The sequence below is a fragment of the Rhinolophus hipposideros genome (genome assembly GCF_964194185.1).
Source record: "Rhinolophus hipposideros genome assembly, chromosome: 3".
In the NCBI taxonomy this organism is placed as follows: Eukaryota; Metazoa; Chordata; class Mammalia; order Chiroptera; family Rhinolophidae; genus Rhinolophus; species Rhinolophus hipposideros.
Window position 1 is genome coordinate 56,423,717 of NC_138049.1, and position 14,029 is coordinate 56,437,745.

The 14,029-nt window shown below is 34.5% G+C and overlaps 1 protein-coding gene across 1 annotated transcript in view; it reads left to right on the forward strand.

Moving 5' to 3' along the window:
- Nucleotides 1–14,029, forward strand: part of MMS22L (MMS22 like, DNA repair protein) — a 113,565-nt gene that overhangs the window by 30,080 nt on the left and 69,456 nt on the right. Inside the window, exons 12-14 of the mRNA XM_081044935.1 lie at nt 4,450–4,569; nt 6,790–7,016; nt 8,949–9,452. Coding sequence (XP_080901061.1) covers nt 4,450–4,569; nt 6,790–7,016; nt 8,949–9,452 — 851 coding nt within the window. The remainder of the gene's footprint in view (nt 1–4,449; nt 4,570–6,789; nt 7,017–8,948; nt 9,453–14,029) is intronic.

The window sequence follows — 14,029 nt, forward strand, 5'->3', positions numbered from 1 at the left end:
TTTAAGATATTTCAGCCCTGTTTTTTGTTACGAATTGAGCTAAGATGTCTGTTGCCTACTCTACTCCAGACTATTGTGTGTTCTCATCTCTTTCGTTACCTGGACTTGAAGATGGGTGAATCTGTTCTCTCCATAATTTAACAGATGTGTGCACACACAACACACACACGCACACACACACACATACACATTTTAAAGGGAACTTTTAAGAAAAAACTAAGGGTTCAAAACAAAGACTGGTTGAATATACAGAATGTGAAAATGTATTTTATAACAGACACTATTTAATTAAAGGCCAGAAAAAAAAGCACTTTTTGAGTTAGAATCAACTGACTGATTACACTATCCTGCCATCACTGTGGAGAAAGTGGTATTTTCTAAACCATTTTTTTTTTCATTTTAATCTGTAACCACTAGCAGGAAAATGAAGGGAAATTTTTCTCCTTTCCTTTAAAAAAATAAAAGGATGCCATATTTAATTCCTTCTTGATTGGGTACACTGGAAAGAGTGTACCAATAGCATGAGCTCTGGCCTTACAAACACTTTTATTTAAATCTCGGTCTGGTCACAAAGAGCATTTTGATCAAATCTGGTGTTCATTAAATGTTCATTTCGTGTCCCCCTTTTTGGAAGGTGGCACAGATTAGTATGTATAACAGGCTTCATAGTCATAAATCCTAGCTCCTTCCCAAGTGGACTTTGGTAAGCTATTAGTAACTTCTGAACCCCAACCTTCTTTTCTGCAAAATGAAGTTAATATAACTGGGATGGTATGAGACATACATGAATTTACGTGTGTAAATGTCCATAATGCCTGACACATGGTATTTCAATCTTTTATTTTTTCCAAACTTCATTTATATTTATGGTTTAAATACCTTTTTGTGGACTCACATGTATGTAAACTGAGTTTCAGATACCAAATAAAACTCTTCAAAGCGAGCCCATTTTTTTCACAGAGCCCACCTTTTAACCTTGCAACAGAATTGGAATAGTATGCTTTGATTTATATCGGTAGTGTGCCATAGGAATGAGCCTAAATGTAGTTGAATGTTTTCATAATAAAATCAAAGAATGTTAGTAGTGATGGCCAGAACCTTGTCTTCTTTGGTTACATGAGGTTAATTGTCTGTTAGAGAAGCTAAATGTCTTTGCCTAAGCCAAACAGCTGTTTGGAGAAAAGAGGCACCAGTAACCAGATCTCAGTTTTGTTCATGCAACATTTATAGAGCCTCTCTGGTGAACCAGGCACTGTGCTAGGCTCTGGGGACATTATCCTAGCTTTCTGAGAGCTTTCTGAGAGCTCATAGACACGTACAGGCAGATAAACTTTAAATTTAACAAGATAAGCGCTGTAATACTGGTGCGCGTATTGTACCGTGGAGCATAAAAAAAAGGTATTGTTTAGTGTGGAAGTTTCCTAGAGGACTTGAAGCTTGAATGTATTGTAAAGCATTAGTAATTAAGAGACAAAAAAAAATCTGTTCATGTTTGGTTCACTCTCATTCATTGAAAGATTTAGCACCAAGATCACTGTTTTTTTCTATACCTGTTTAACTACTTTTGTTAGTGACCCTAGTATTGTGTATAAGCACCCTGTCCTTTAAGTTTCTTAATAGTCTACCTTCTAGTCAGATTTTGTTTCACTTACCTCAGCCAATTCTTCCCATGGTTATGCTCTACTCTATATTTTCTTTTTCATTCTCATTCTGCGCATCCCAGCTGACCTTTTCATTTTTCTATCTTCTATTTCCACACTTTCCTCCTTGCACAATTTAGGTTATACAATCACTCCATCACAAACACCTTTAATTCCTTACCTGTTTAGGTAAAACTAATTCAAAAAACTAGTTCTCCTCTCCTACTCCCTATCTCTCCACCCTCAGCTGAATATTGCTGGAGAAAATCACATCATCATTTTTACTGATTGGTCTGACTTTAAATTCTTGATCATAAATGTCAAATGGCACTCAGCTCTAGAATGTTTGCTTTTCCACTCTCCAAAATTATTATTATTTCAGAATTCCATTTTAACACATAATTCAACATATACTCTACCCTAATAAACTTAGCTAAGCATCTTGCCTCATAAACCATTAAGGAAATCGGACCAATCAGTATAGAATTCTTTATCTTTGCATCTTTAAATGTCCCAACAATTTCTGCTTTGTACTCAATCTCTCAGTCTGCTTTTTTGTTATATTGGAAGTGACACTCTTTCTATCAAAGGCTAATTCTGTCAAAGGCTAGTTTCAATCAAAGGATCTTGTCTCTTCTCACCCACTAAAGGACTTTATTATATATCTTCACTTAAATACAGTAGTCCCTCCTTAACTGTGGATTTGCTTTCCATGGTTTCAGTTACCTGTGGTCAATTGCAATCTAAAAATATTAAATGGAAAATTCTAGAAATAAACAATTCATAAATTTTAAATTGTACACCATTTGAGTAGTGCGATGAAATCTCATGCCATCCCACTGGGAATGTGAATTATCCCTTTGTTTAATGTATCCACACTGTATAAGCTACTTGCCCATTAGTCATTTAGTAGGCATCTTGGTTATCAGACAGAGAGAGAGAGAGAGAGAAACCACATTCACATAACTTTTATTATAGTTTGTGGTTATGACTGTTCTATTTTATTATTAGTTATTGTTAATCTTTTACTATGCCTAATTTATAAATTAAACTATCGTAGGTATGTACGTATGGGGAAAAAATATATAGGTTCAGTACTAGCCACAGTTTCAGGTATTCATTGGGGGTCTTAGAATGTATACCCCAAAGATAAGTGGGAATTACTGTATGTATTTTCTCACTTACTATTATCTTCTCAGTCTGTCATAGTTAAGCTTCTGTTTCTGCCATCCCCGAAACTACTCTTATTGAGGCCACCAGTTTCTTCCATATTGTCAATCTAAGAGTTCTTCTTTCTTTTCATTTTAATCTTTCAATAACATTCAACCCTGTTGACCACTGTTCCTTTCTGAAAGATTTCTCTTGGCTTCCATGATGCTTGGTTTCTTTTCTACTTCAGTGGCCAGTGGTTTTTGCTAATAAATTCCTCTCCTTTTACTTGATACCTAAATGTTGGAATAGCATCTTCTTATCCATGTATAGTCTTTCCTTGGTTGATCTTATCTAGCCTCTTACCTCTAAAAACCATCAATATGAAGGTGACATCCACATTTGTATCAACAGCTCTGACTTTTCCCTTGAGCTCTAGACCCATATGTCAGATTGTCTACTTAGTATCTCCACCTGTTTTCCCTGTGTACTCTCCCATCTGTTCTCCCCTTATCCTTGCCCTCTCAGGATATAGTATCATCTTCCATGTGTTTAAGGCATGGATGGGAATTCTTCGTTATTCTCTATCCTTCTTACCTTAATAGAACTCATCAACAAATCCCAGTGCCTCTGTTTCCAAACATATCTCTAAAGTTGTCTGCTTATCTCCATCTTACAGTTTCATAGAATTGAGTCCTCTAACCTTTTGAGGTGGTAGAACGAGAAGGAAGTAGGAAAAAAGAGGACACTAATCCATTACCTATCATAGAGTAACCATGCATGTTTGTTAAAAAATGATACACCACTGAATCCCAGGCATTCAGAAGTTATTTAAAGTTTACTATGTATCATGCACCTTTAGAACTCCAAATAGGTCTACTTTGCACTTGACCTCTCAGTCTGCTTTTCTCTTACACTAGAAGTGTCACTGTTTACCTTCTATCTGATCTTCCTGCTTCTATTCTTATCCACTATATTCATTCTCCATGCATGGTCCAGAGCAGGAGTTTTGAAAGTGTCACAAAATGTCACTCCTGTACATAAAATACTCTAGTGGCTTCCCAACATACTTAAAATAAAATCCATACTTCTTACCAAGACTTATAAAGCCTCAAAGAGCTATGGTCCCTGACTGTCTCTGACCTAATTGCTACAATAGCAGACTTACTGCTAACTCAGAAACTTTCCATGTGTTGTCTCTGTCATGAACATTTTTCTTTCAGCTCTTTTTCATTCAATCGTTCAGTCCAAGTGCCAGCCCTCAATGGATATATGTACCACCTCTACTTTATCCATTCATCCATTTATTGTTAGATCATTTTTGCTCCCTCTTTCTGATTTGGGTTTCTTTTCCAGTCTCTGGGTTTCCTATACCATTCAGTTATGAAACACCTATTGTAATTTTTAAATAATTGAGTTAAAAGTCAAATTGAGTTATGTAATTTCCATTATCTGAATATGTTAATTGACCGTAGAGCAAATTTTTAGACGTATACCTTACATTGATTTGGAGCTTCTTGTCTGAATATGAGAATGGCTATGATTTGATGATATATAGTCATATTCTTTCTAGAAGCAGGTGGGTTATTCGGTGCATTATCAAGTGATAGTATGTTGCCAGAACCCATTTACTTCCTCACAATTTTAGTTTCTCTTTTAGGATGGTATACTGGAAGAGCAATTACGAATGTATCTTCACTGTTGTTTGACACTTTGTGATTTCTGGGAGCCAAACATCGCAGTTGTCACCATTCTATGGGAATATTATAGTAAGAACCTGGTGAGTAAATAGAGTATGAATTTGTTCCGGTAATTTGAAGAATTTATACATGACATTTGAGGACTGTAATGGCTTAATTATGAATAGTTACAGATATTTCTTAAAAAGTTAATTTTTTGAAGTAGATTAGAGTAGCTCAAGAGTACTTTTATCTTTCACATTGTCTATGGAGCATTGGCATAAAGAAACGAAGCATTTGGTATCCCTTTTCAAATTGAGAGTAGGCGAAGTAGCTGAAATTGTACCAGATATATGTATTTGTATATCCTCATTTATAAGTATTTTCTAACAATTATTGATTGCTTGCAACACATTGAAGAGTTAATGGGGTCCTGAATAAGACACAGTTTTGGCATTTGAGTGACTTATAGGCTAGTGGGCAGATATATTGTGGAAAGAGGTTGTAACACTGTGGAATGCCAGAGAAGGGTGTATCTGACCCAGTGTATGGACTTGTGGAAGACTTTATGAAGTCATAATTTTTAAAGTTGGCCTGGGGAATGAGTGGAATTTTCCAAATGCAGAAGAAAAAGAACATGCAGACAAAAGGAACAGTGTGAGCAAATACATGGAGACATGAAAAAACATGATCTGTTCCTACCGTGTTAAATAGTTCTAAGTGATAAGTCTGAGGTGACTATGAAGAGAGACAGGAAATAAGGAAAACAGAGAAGGTAATAGGGGGCTCATTATGAAGGGTTGAAGATAATGTGCAGTTGAATTATGATTTACTTAGGCAATATTTGTAAGTAAGAATGTGACAGGTATGTGCTTGAGGAAGTTTTTCTGAAAATGGTATTCATAAAGTAGGTACAGATAATTTAGTAATGCAGTGTAGTAGTGTGAGCAAATAATGCAGTAAGTGAGAACTACAATATAACAATTGGTTTAGAAAGGAGAGGATAAATTTGGAAAATAAAAAATTTAAAGGTAGATTTAAAGAATTTAGTTACCTGTAGTGTGTGGAGATAAGAGAAGATTTGAAATGTTTGGGTTTCTGGGTAAATAAATAGTGACCTCTTCAGTGAAGATAGAAAATGAAAATGGAAAATTTATAAGTCAATTACAAGTTTAGGTTTGTACATAACAGAGCGTCTTAAAAAAATGAGAAAAATCCCTTTCTCTGAAGCTTAATGCCAGGCTGATTAGAGAAATGACCAAATCTAGTTCTGAGGCAGCATGTGTACAAGATGAGGCTAGATAAGTAAGTTGTCATAAGCGAAAGCGGGAAGGTTATCAAAGTAAGCTGGAGTCATGGCAAAAGGACATGGGAGCCACCTTAAAGGAGTTCCCATTGCCCAACGCTGCGGAAATTTAAGCATAAGAAAAAGTATTGACTGCTGTGGATTAAAACATATCAAATATGATTAAATCTTTGAGTTTATGATGCTTTTAGAAAAGTTATCCTGAAAAAAAAGCACCTCATCCTGAAAACTGTAAATAAAGGAAAATATAAACTATATTTAGAGTAACCAAATTTCTGATGAACTAATTCAGAAAGAATGCTAGAATTAGAAAGTCACTACCTTGCACATCTGATGAAATAAGGCATCTGGGCAGTGAGCCTCAGTGACTGCTAAAACTGTTCAGTAAAAGCCTGGTGGGGATCACTGAAATGAACAGATCAGGCTGACGACGGAATCAACCCTAACATCACAACACGAATGACAGAACTTACGTGCCTCTTTACTAACTGCAAAAGGAGGTACCCAGTACTACCAGTGAAAGACTCTTGCCAAAAAACTTGACCTAAATATGATCAGTCCTCGCGATACAGCTATCAATTTATAGAAAAGATAGTAGATAAAAGAATACAGTAGGTAACATTAGGGAGATACAAGCAGTTAAGTCTAGAATATAGGAAATTCTACACAATAAATGGCAGGATATAAAAATAAATGGTATAACAAAGGTTGGGGGACTTAAAGAATAAAAGAGCTTTAAATGCAACATATGGGTCTTGTTTATGCCCTCATTTGGACAAACCAACTGTTAAAAAGACATTTTGGGGGGATTAACCAGGAATTTGAATACCCCTTGATGTTCTGTGCTTTTATGGAATTATTTTGGGGGAATATGTGGTAACGACTGTAACTTTTGTGATTAAGGTAAGTCAAACTTTTACTGAGCTAATTGGGATTTGCACTATTCCATTTTTATTTACTCAGGGACTTCACACTTGTTTGCTGTCTTTTTTGTTTGTTTGTTTTTTGCGTTTAGAATAGTTCCTTCAGTACTTCATGGCATCCTTTGAAGGGCTTTACAAATACCATGAAGTCACCCTTGTGTATGCTAGAAATGGTGAAGACCTGCTGTTGTGACAAACAAGATTACAACTTGTATAAATCCAGAAGTAGTTATACCATTTTCCTTTGCATTTTGGCAAAAGTTATTAAGAAAGCAATGAAGAACAATGGCCTTCATCCTTGGAAACAAGTCAAAGGAAGGTGTGTACCATATCTTTCTTTGTCATGATTGTCCATTGACATCTTTGGAGAAGTGTTACTGTTTGTGTTGTTTAAGTTAAACTTGTGCTTGGAGGTCTTTGTGGCTTACACATTTAAAATGTATTCCTTAACGTGGAACGGCAAAATATGGAGCTTTTTGAGCCTGCCCATTTTTTATAGTAAGGAGCAAACCTGTTATCTGTAACTGGAGGATTTTAATTTATTTATCAGTCCTGAAGATTGAAATTTCACATATTAAATGCAAGGATATTAGACAACTGTTGTTTTGCTTGTCAAAATTAATTTTTATGTTATTATATAACTCATTGCATACATTTTATTAACAATTATAGAAGTAGAAAAACCTCTCCAAATTTTACATTGGCGAGTAATAGGTTTAACCTATAAACTTCGTGTGCTTTGAGCTCAGCAATCCGACAAGCCCTGCATTCTGGAATAAAAACTAACCAGAATGTAATAGAACCAAATAACTCTAATGTTCTCTTTGGGGAGTATGGCATTTTCATTTCTGGTGTGGTAAAATAAACTTTTGGTCACATTCATGTGTTCTCTTTTTTTAGGGTTTTGTTTGTTCCATGGGTATGATTTTTAATTGCCTTCCATGTCTTGCTTCCTTTGCCTACTTGCCCTTTTTCTAGCTCTCTGATGCATACATCTGCCACCTACCACTTGCTCAGCTTATGGGGTAGGAGTTCTTGCGGCAGAATACGTCTTATTCTAGGCGGGGATTTCTCAAGAATCACTAAATGAAATCCCTATGATTCATTCCCACAGTGAATAATTCTTGGAAGGTTATAGTCATACAGTTCGGATTTTTTTTTATTTAGAATATACTTTTTAAAATGTCAATGGTAGCTACTTTGTTAAACCCCCAATAATTACGTGGCTCAAAAAGTGGTTTTTTTCTTTGTTGTATTTGCTGGTTTGTCTTCGAATCTTAAATCATTTTATGGAAGACAAAATACTTAGCGCTTTATTGCTAAAAGAAATCATTGGAATTCATTCAATAACAAGTCTGTTTATTAGAAAATACTAATATACCACGCACTATATGGGCATGACGGAGGAGATAAAGATAATTAAACAGATATTTACTTTCAGGAGCTTACCAGCTCTATTATTTACAAATAAAAGTTTAACTGCTCATTAACATTAGTCATTTCTATCTTGAATACACTAATTATAGTAGTTTCAAAATTTAACAATTCTTAAGTAGGATTCAAGATGAATGATTTTTTTCAATTCTCATCCCTTATGATGAAAGAAAAGTACATTACTATTAAAATTAAGTAGTATTGACAAAAAATTTTTAAATTTTAGTCTTGGACGTTTGAACACTAACAATTTTTAAATTTTAGTCTTGGACGTTTGAACACTAACAATTTTTCTTTGTAAGTAAAAATAATTTTTCTAGCACTTTGATTTGTCTTAGGGTATAAATATATAGCAAGAGCAAGTCTTACGAGGAGTAGAGGGAGGAAGGGTTTAAGGAAAATTTTTATATAAAATTGCCCTATTAAGATTTCTGTAAAGCACATCAAATTGTATTTGAAAGATATATATTCTTTCCTATTTGTCAATTAAAATTTTTAAAGAAAAGTGATGGAGGACAAAATAAAAGGAAAAGTCATGTACTCTATGAAGAGAACATTTCTACTGTCCTTTGGGGAAAGCCACTGAATCCTTTGATTCATTTACAGGTGATTGGCTGCATCATTGAGAAATTTGAAGGTAGTGGTATTTTTGTTCATTTGTTTTCTAAGTAGACAAAGTGACCTGACAGCAGCACAATGAAGAAGTAGCTAAAAATTTAAAGTAATAAATGTCATGAATATTGAGCGAAATGTTACTTTCAAAGATGGATTTTTGTGAATGCAACAGTTTATTAAAGCAATTTTTTATGTTTTACAGAATATATTCTAAATTCCATCAAAAGAGAATGGAAGAACTCACTGAAGTTGGTCTGCAGAACTTTTTCAACCTTTTTCTACTGTTAGCAGCTGTTGCAGATGTGGAAGATGTAGCAAGTCATGTTTTAGACCTCTTGAATTTCCTCAAGCCTGCTTTTAAAACGTCATCTCTCATTTGGAAGGGTCAGGCGGCCTTCCTCTTGATGTACACCCAGAAAAATCTGGATATTGGTGCTTTGGCTGAGAAATTTTCAGGTGCTTTCCAGGAGAAAGCAAAGGAGTTCTTAGTATCTAAGAATGATGAAATGGGACAAAGACATACTCTCTGGATACTTCTTTCTATCTATATTGATGGTGTTCAAGAAGTGTTTGAGACTAGCCATTGCTTGCATGCTTCTCATGAAAAACTGCTTAATGATGGATTTAGTATGCTTCTCAGAGCTTGTCAAGAATCTGAACTCAGGACAGTATTGAACTTTCTACAAGCTGTTCTGGCCAGAATCAGGTATGTTTTGCAGTAACGTGTTAGTTTATTAATTTGTTTCATATTGTCACCAATCAGATATTGACGCTATGTTCAAGTTTTCTTTTTAACATCCTCATCAAATCCAAAAGTAGAGAGAAAAGTTGGTTTCACTGCTACATTAGCATAAATCAGTAGGTTTCAAACAGTAGTTCTTTAAAAGAAAGCTTATGTACAAATACATAAAATTAAACTAAGCTCAGAGCAGTTCCTGATACAGTTCCAGGGCTATGCCTTTTTACCTTTCCTTTCCTTTTTGCCTCTCCTAAAGGAGTATCATTATCTAGAGGAATGTTTCAGATATTCTAAGCAAAACCATGAGCTCATATCTGAGATGGCTTTACTGAAACATGTATTATAATTTACTCCATCAGTTTAAGTTCCAAAGCTTTAGCTAGAGTTCCTCATCAGATAATCATCCCTTTATCCCCCAATGTATGCTGTATTAAAGCAAGAATCTTAAAGAACTTAAATTTTTTGGATGGATGGATAGATGGATAAGTAAGTGAATAACCAACTTCATTGGAAGAAGCTTACTAATTCTGGATCTTCTCCATGAATTGTTTGTTTTAAGTCTGGTAGAGTTAGCAGATATACTTTCCCAAGTGTCAAATTCATTGTGAAATTCTTAAATAATTGGTAAGTAGTATTTCCCTTAATTTCCTGGGCAAAATTTCCATATTTCTGGTACCATTGTTGATTAATTTATAGTTTTCTGAATATACAAAATAAGACAGAAGAGGAGGTTGTTGGTCTAAACCATCCTGGTGATCAGGAACTCCAGCCCCCCGAAAGGTATAGGGGCAAAAGAGTAGGAAATGAAGCAGTGAGTATGGGCATCTTGGGAAAAAGCAGTCATGGAAACCAAGCTGCAGAATCCCTATATCTTCTGCCTTTTCCATTAAAGATGGATAAGTCCCATGTAATCATCTTAACTATTGTATTGCTTCTTACAAAGGTTTTTTGTTTTGTTTTGTTTTGTTTTTTTAAACAAAGATTCATATCCTACAAGAACTTGATTTTTCAGTTAGAAATTTGGGGGGATCTTTTTTGTTAAATTTTTCTTTAAATTGCAAATACATTATTTGAATTAAAAGAACAAAATGTGTTAGGTGACAAGTAAAGGTTCCTCTCTTCTTTACCCTTTTATTCTCTAGTACAGTGGTTCTCAACTAGGGGTGAGTTTGTCTCTCTGGGGACATTTGGCAGTGTTTGGAGAAGTTTTTGATTGTCACAACTGGGGCGGTGTTACTAGCATCTAATGTGTAGAGGTCAGAGATACTGCTAAACATCCTGCATATGCACAGGACAGCCCACACAACACAGAATTGTCTGGTCAAGCCTTAGTGGTGCCGAGGTTGAAAACATTGCTCTAGTTCTACTCCACAAAAGTAAAATGGATTCTTACAGAACCTTCCAGACCTTTTTCCATCGTATAGGCTTAAAACACAAAATGGATAATCTTTGTTTTGCAGCCTCCTTTTTCACTTACTATTTCCTTGACAGCTTTCATGTTAGTATGTGGACACCTATCTAATTATTTTTAATAGCTTCTGTAGTGTTTAATTTCATTGATGTACTAAATTTAATTTAACCAGTCTCCCAATAATGGATATTTGTATTGTTTACCATTATATATTATTACAAACAGAGTTTTACTTCACATCTTTATACACGCATTCTCTGTGTACTCGTGAAAGTATATCCATAGATTAATTCCTAAGAATGTATTGGTGTATGTGCATTTTGAATGTGGATGGACATTCCCAGATTTCCTACAGAAGAAATTTGGCACCAGTTTTTACTCTCCCTAATAGTGTATGAGAAAGCTTCCTTTCACATTTTTACAGTAATGTCTGAGGTATATTCAGAAAACATGCATTCTGAGGTAAATATTAAATACAGAAGTTTGTTAAAAATGTTAACAGAAACTTTGTAATAGGAACATGAGACTTATTTTAAAGGTTGGAGAGCCTTTCAAAATGGAAATACAAAGAAAGCAGTAAAATAGGAAGTTATAAATTCGGAGATAATTAAATGAATGAAATCTGTAAACTGTTTGCAAACCTGAAAGTATACTCATTTAATGAGTCGTTACTTGGACAAATTGAATCACAAAGTGTTGTGGAGACAAGTAAATCACATTTTATTTTTAATAATTTATTTTGCGCTTATTAACACCATTGCCACCATTTAAATTTCACTTATAATAAAAGCAAATATTTGCTCTTCAAATTTAGTTTAGTAGAAGTCCTTTAGCATTAACGCCAGAGCTGTTTCAGGAATGTTGAAAAATATTGCTTGTAAACTAGAAAACATCTCTGTTAATCCACGAGGTTCACTATTCAGAAGTACGGAAGTAGGCATCAAGAGTGCGTAATGGAGACTTTCAATTATGTAAGTGAAAGCAAGTTTACATTTGTACTAGGAGTATCGTTTAACTAGAACTGGTTTGAGTTTATAGTTTGCTGTCATCTGGTTCAAGGAGCAAGAAGTGTTTTGCTGATCTCTAGGACTAACCTGTGAAAAAAGGACACAGATGTTCATGTTGATAACATTTAATTCCTTGCACAAATGTTTATTTTTGGTTTTGTTTTATACTCTTCAACTATGATTTTTAAAAATTGCTATAAGTGAATATCAAATTATGTATAACTTTTGTTCTCCAAATTATAGAGTAGTTTTAACAGAGGTTTGAGGTCAGTGTTTGACCAAGACTGCAGGTCGTTATTCACTGTCATCTTTTGAATTTCTGAAGCTTGTGTAGTAATTGCACACAGCTCTTCAACGAGACTGATTACAGTGTATAAGAGTCGCTGTAATTTGGATAGTTTAGTTTTATTCCATCAATCTTTAGCACTTCCGAGGCAGATATTGTCAGGACAAACTTACTTTCAGTTTGGGATCTTTTGAGGAAGGGCCCCAAAGATCATTCAGGATTGTTTACCTTAAGAACAAAGAAGGAAGAGAGGCAGGGAGGGGAAGCATGAGAAAAAGTCCTTTAGGTATTTGATCATAGAGATGTGTTCCTAATTTCTTAATCCAAAATGTAGAACTTCATTGCATATCTTTTTATAAGACTCTTTTGGGTATGCTATAATATTATTACTATTAATATTATTAGAAAGTTCAAAGACATTTTGGGTAGTTGTTAAAAATTAAAGCATAAGCTTTCTTTCTTTTTTTCTTCTTTTAAGTTAAGAACACAGCTAAATTCTTTGAATGTTGGTTTAGATGAGAAAGATGAGTTACATAGATTGATGATATTTATTCCTGGCTGTATCTCTGACAAGGGAAAGAATGAAATACTTTACTTTAGCAATCTCTTCTGTTTTCAGATTCAGGTGGGAATAAGGTACCAGTCTTTGCATAAATATGTGTGTAGGATGTGTGAGTGTATGTGTTGAATTGGGTAATAATTTTATAACTATTATAGGTAGAGAAATTATAGGTAGGCAGGAACTAAGATCACTGATTAAAGGGAGAAGAGGCTCCCTCTAGGCTGTTAAGAAATAATAACTTCATATGCCGCTTTCTGCTAACTGGAGCTGATGGCTCACCAGAGCGTCCTTTATTGCTGATTAAGTAGCATTATGAAAATACTGACTTGGTTATGTTAACTAAATGCCTCCGTATTTAAAATTTCGAATGTCAAACAGTTTTAGCAGTCATCTTTAACATTGTACATTACCTTTCTGGAATCACATTTCTAGTTCTCACTTGCTGTTATTTGAGGTTAATATAAAAATGCCAGTCTTTCATTTGTAGAGTTAGGTGTAGCCAAAAGCTTTTCTTTAATTATATCCATTCATGCTGCTATAGTTAAGGGTCTGTCAGCATTTCCATTTTAAACCTCCATTTTCAGGGTTTTATAATACAGCTATGAAAATTAGCTCTGGGCAAAAACTTGACGTACAAGGCCTCGTGAGATTCTCCCTCCTCCCCATCCCCTTTTTCATTTTCACTGAAGTAAGGGTGAGTGATTTCAAAATGCCTTTTGGCATCTGCAAATATCGTTTGGAGTTTAAAAAGAAACAATAAATTTTCAGGCTTTGTACCTGTTTGTTCTACCACGTAAGGGATGTTGTGGACTTATGAATTTAAGCCAAATGGATATTGATCAACTGACATCCTGTTTTGTATTAAACAAGAGCCTAGTTTCAAAGAAGTCTAAAGGCAGTTGAAAACGTACCTAACATGTTAAATGTTGAGGCTAAGAAATAGTTCAAAAGGGATTACCTTTTTTTGATACTTTATGTGCTCAAATACAACTCCTTAAAAGATTAAAACTCTTTTCCTTGGCTTCAAAATACATTTTGAAAATACATATATTTTTAAATCCCTTTTCTTTTCCCATGAGCCTAGAAGGTTATCTGTTTGTTATATATCTGTTTCGACTTTTGGGATGGGTAGGTGTGAGTATGTGCGCACGCTTGCACAAGAACTGTGTTTATCATTTCTCTCAAATATTTTCCATGCTCGATAGTTATAGTTATTTTAACCTTTACTGGCATGGTATCATTTATTCTAAACAAAAAAATATTATACACCTTTTATTC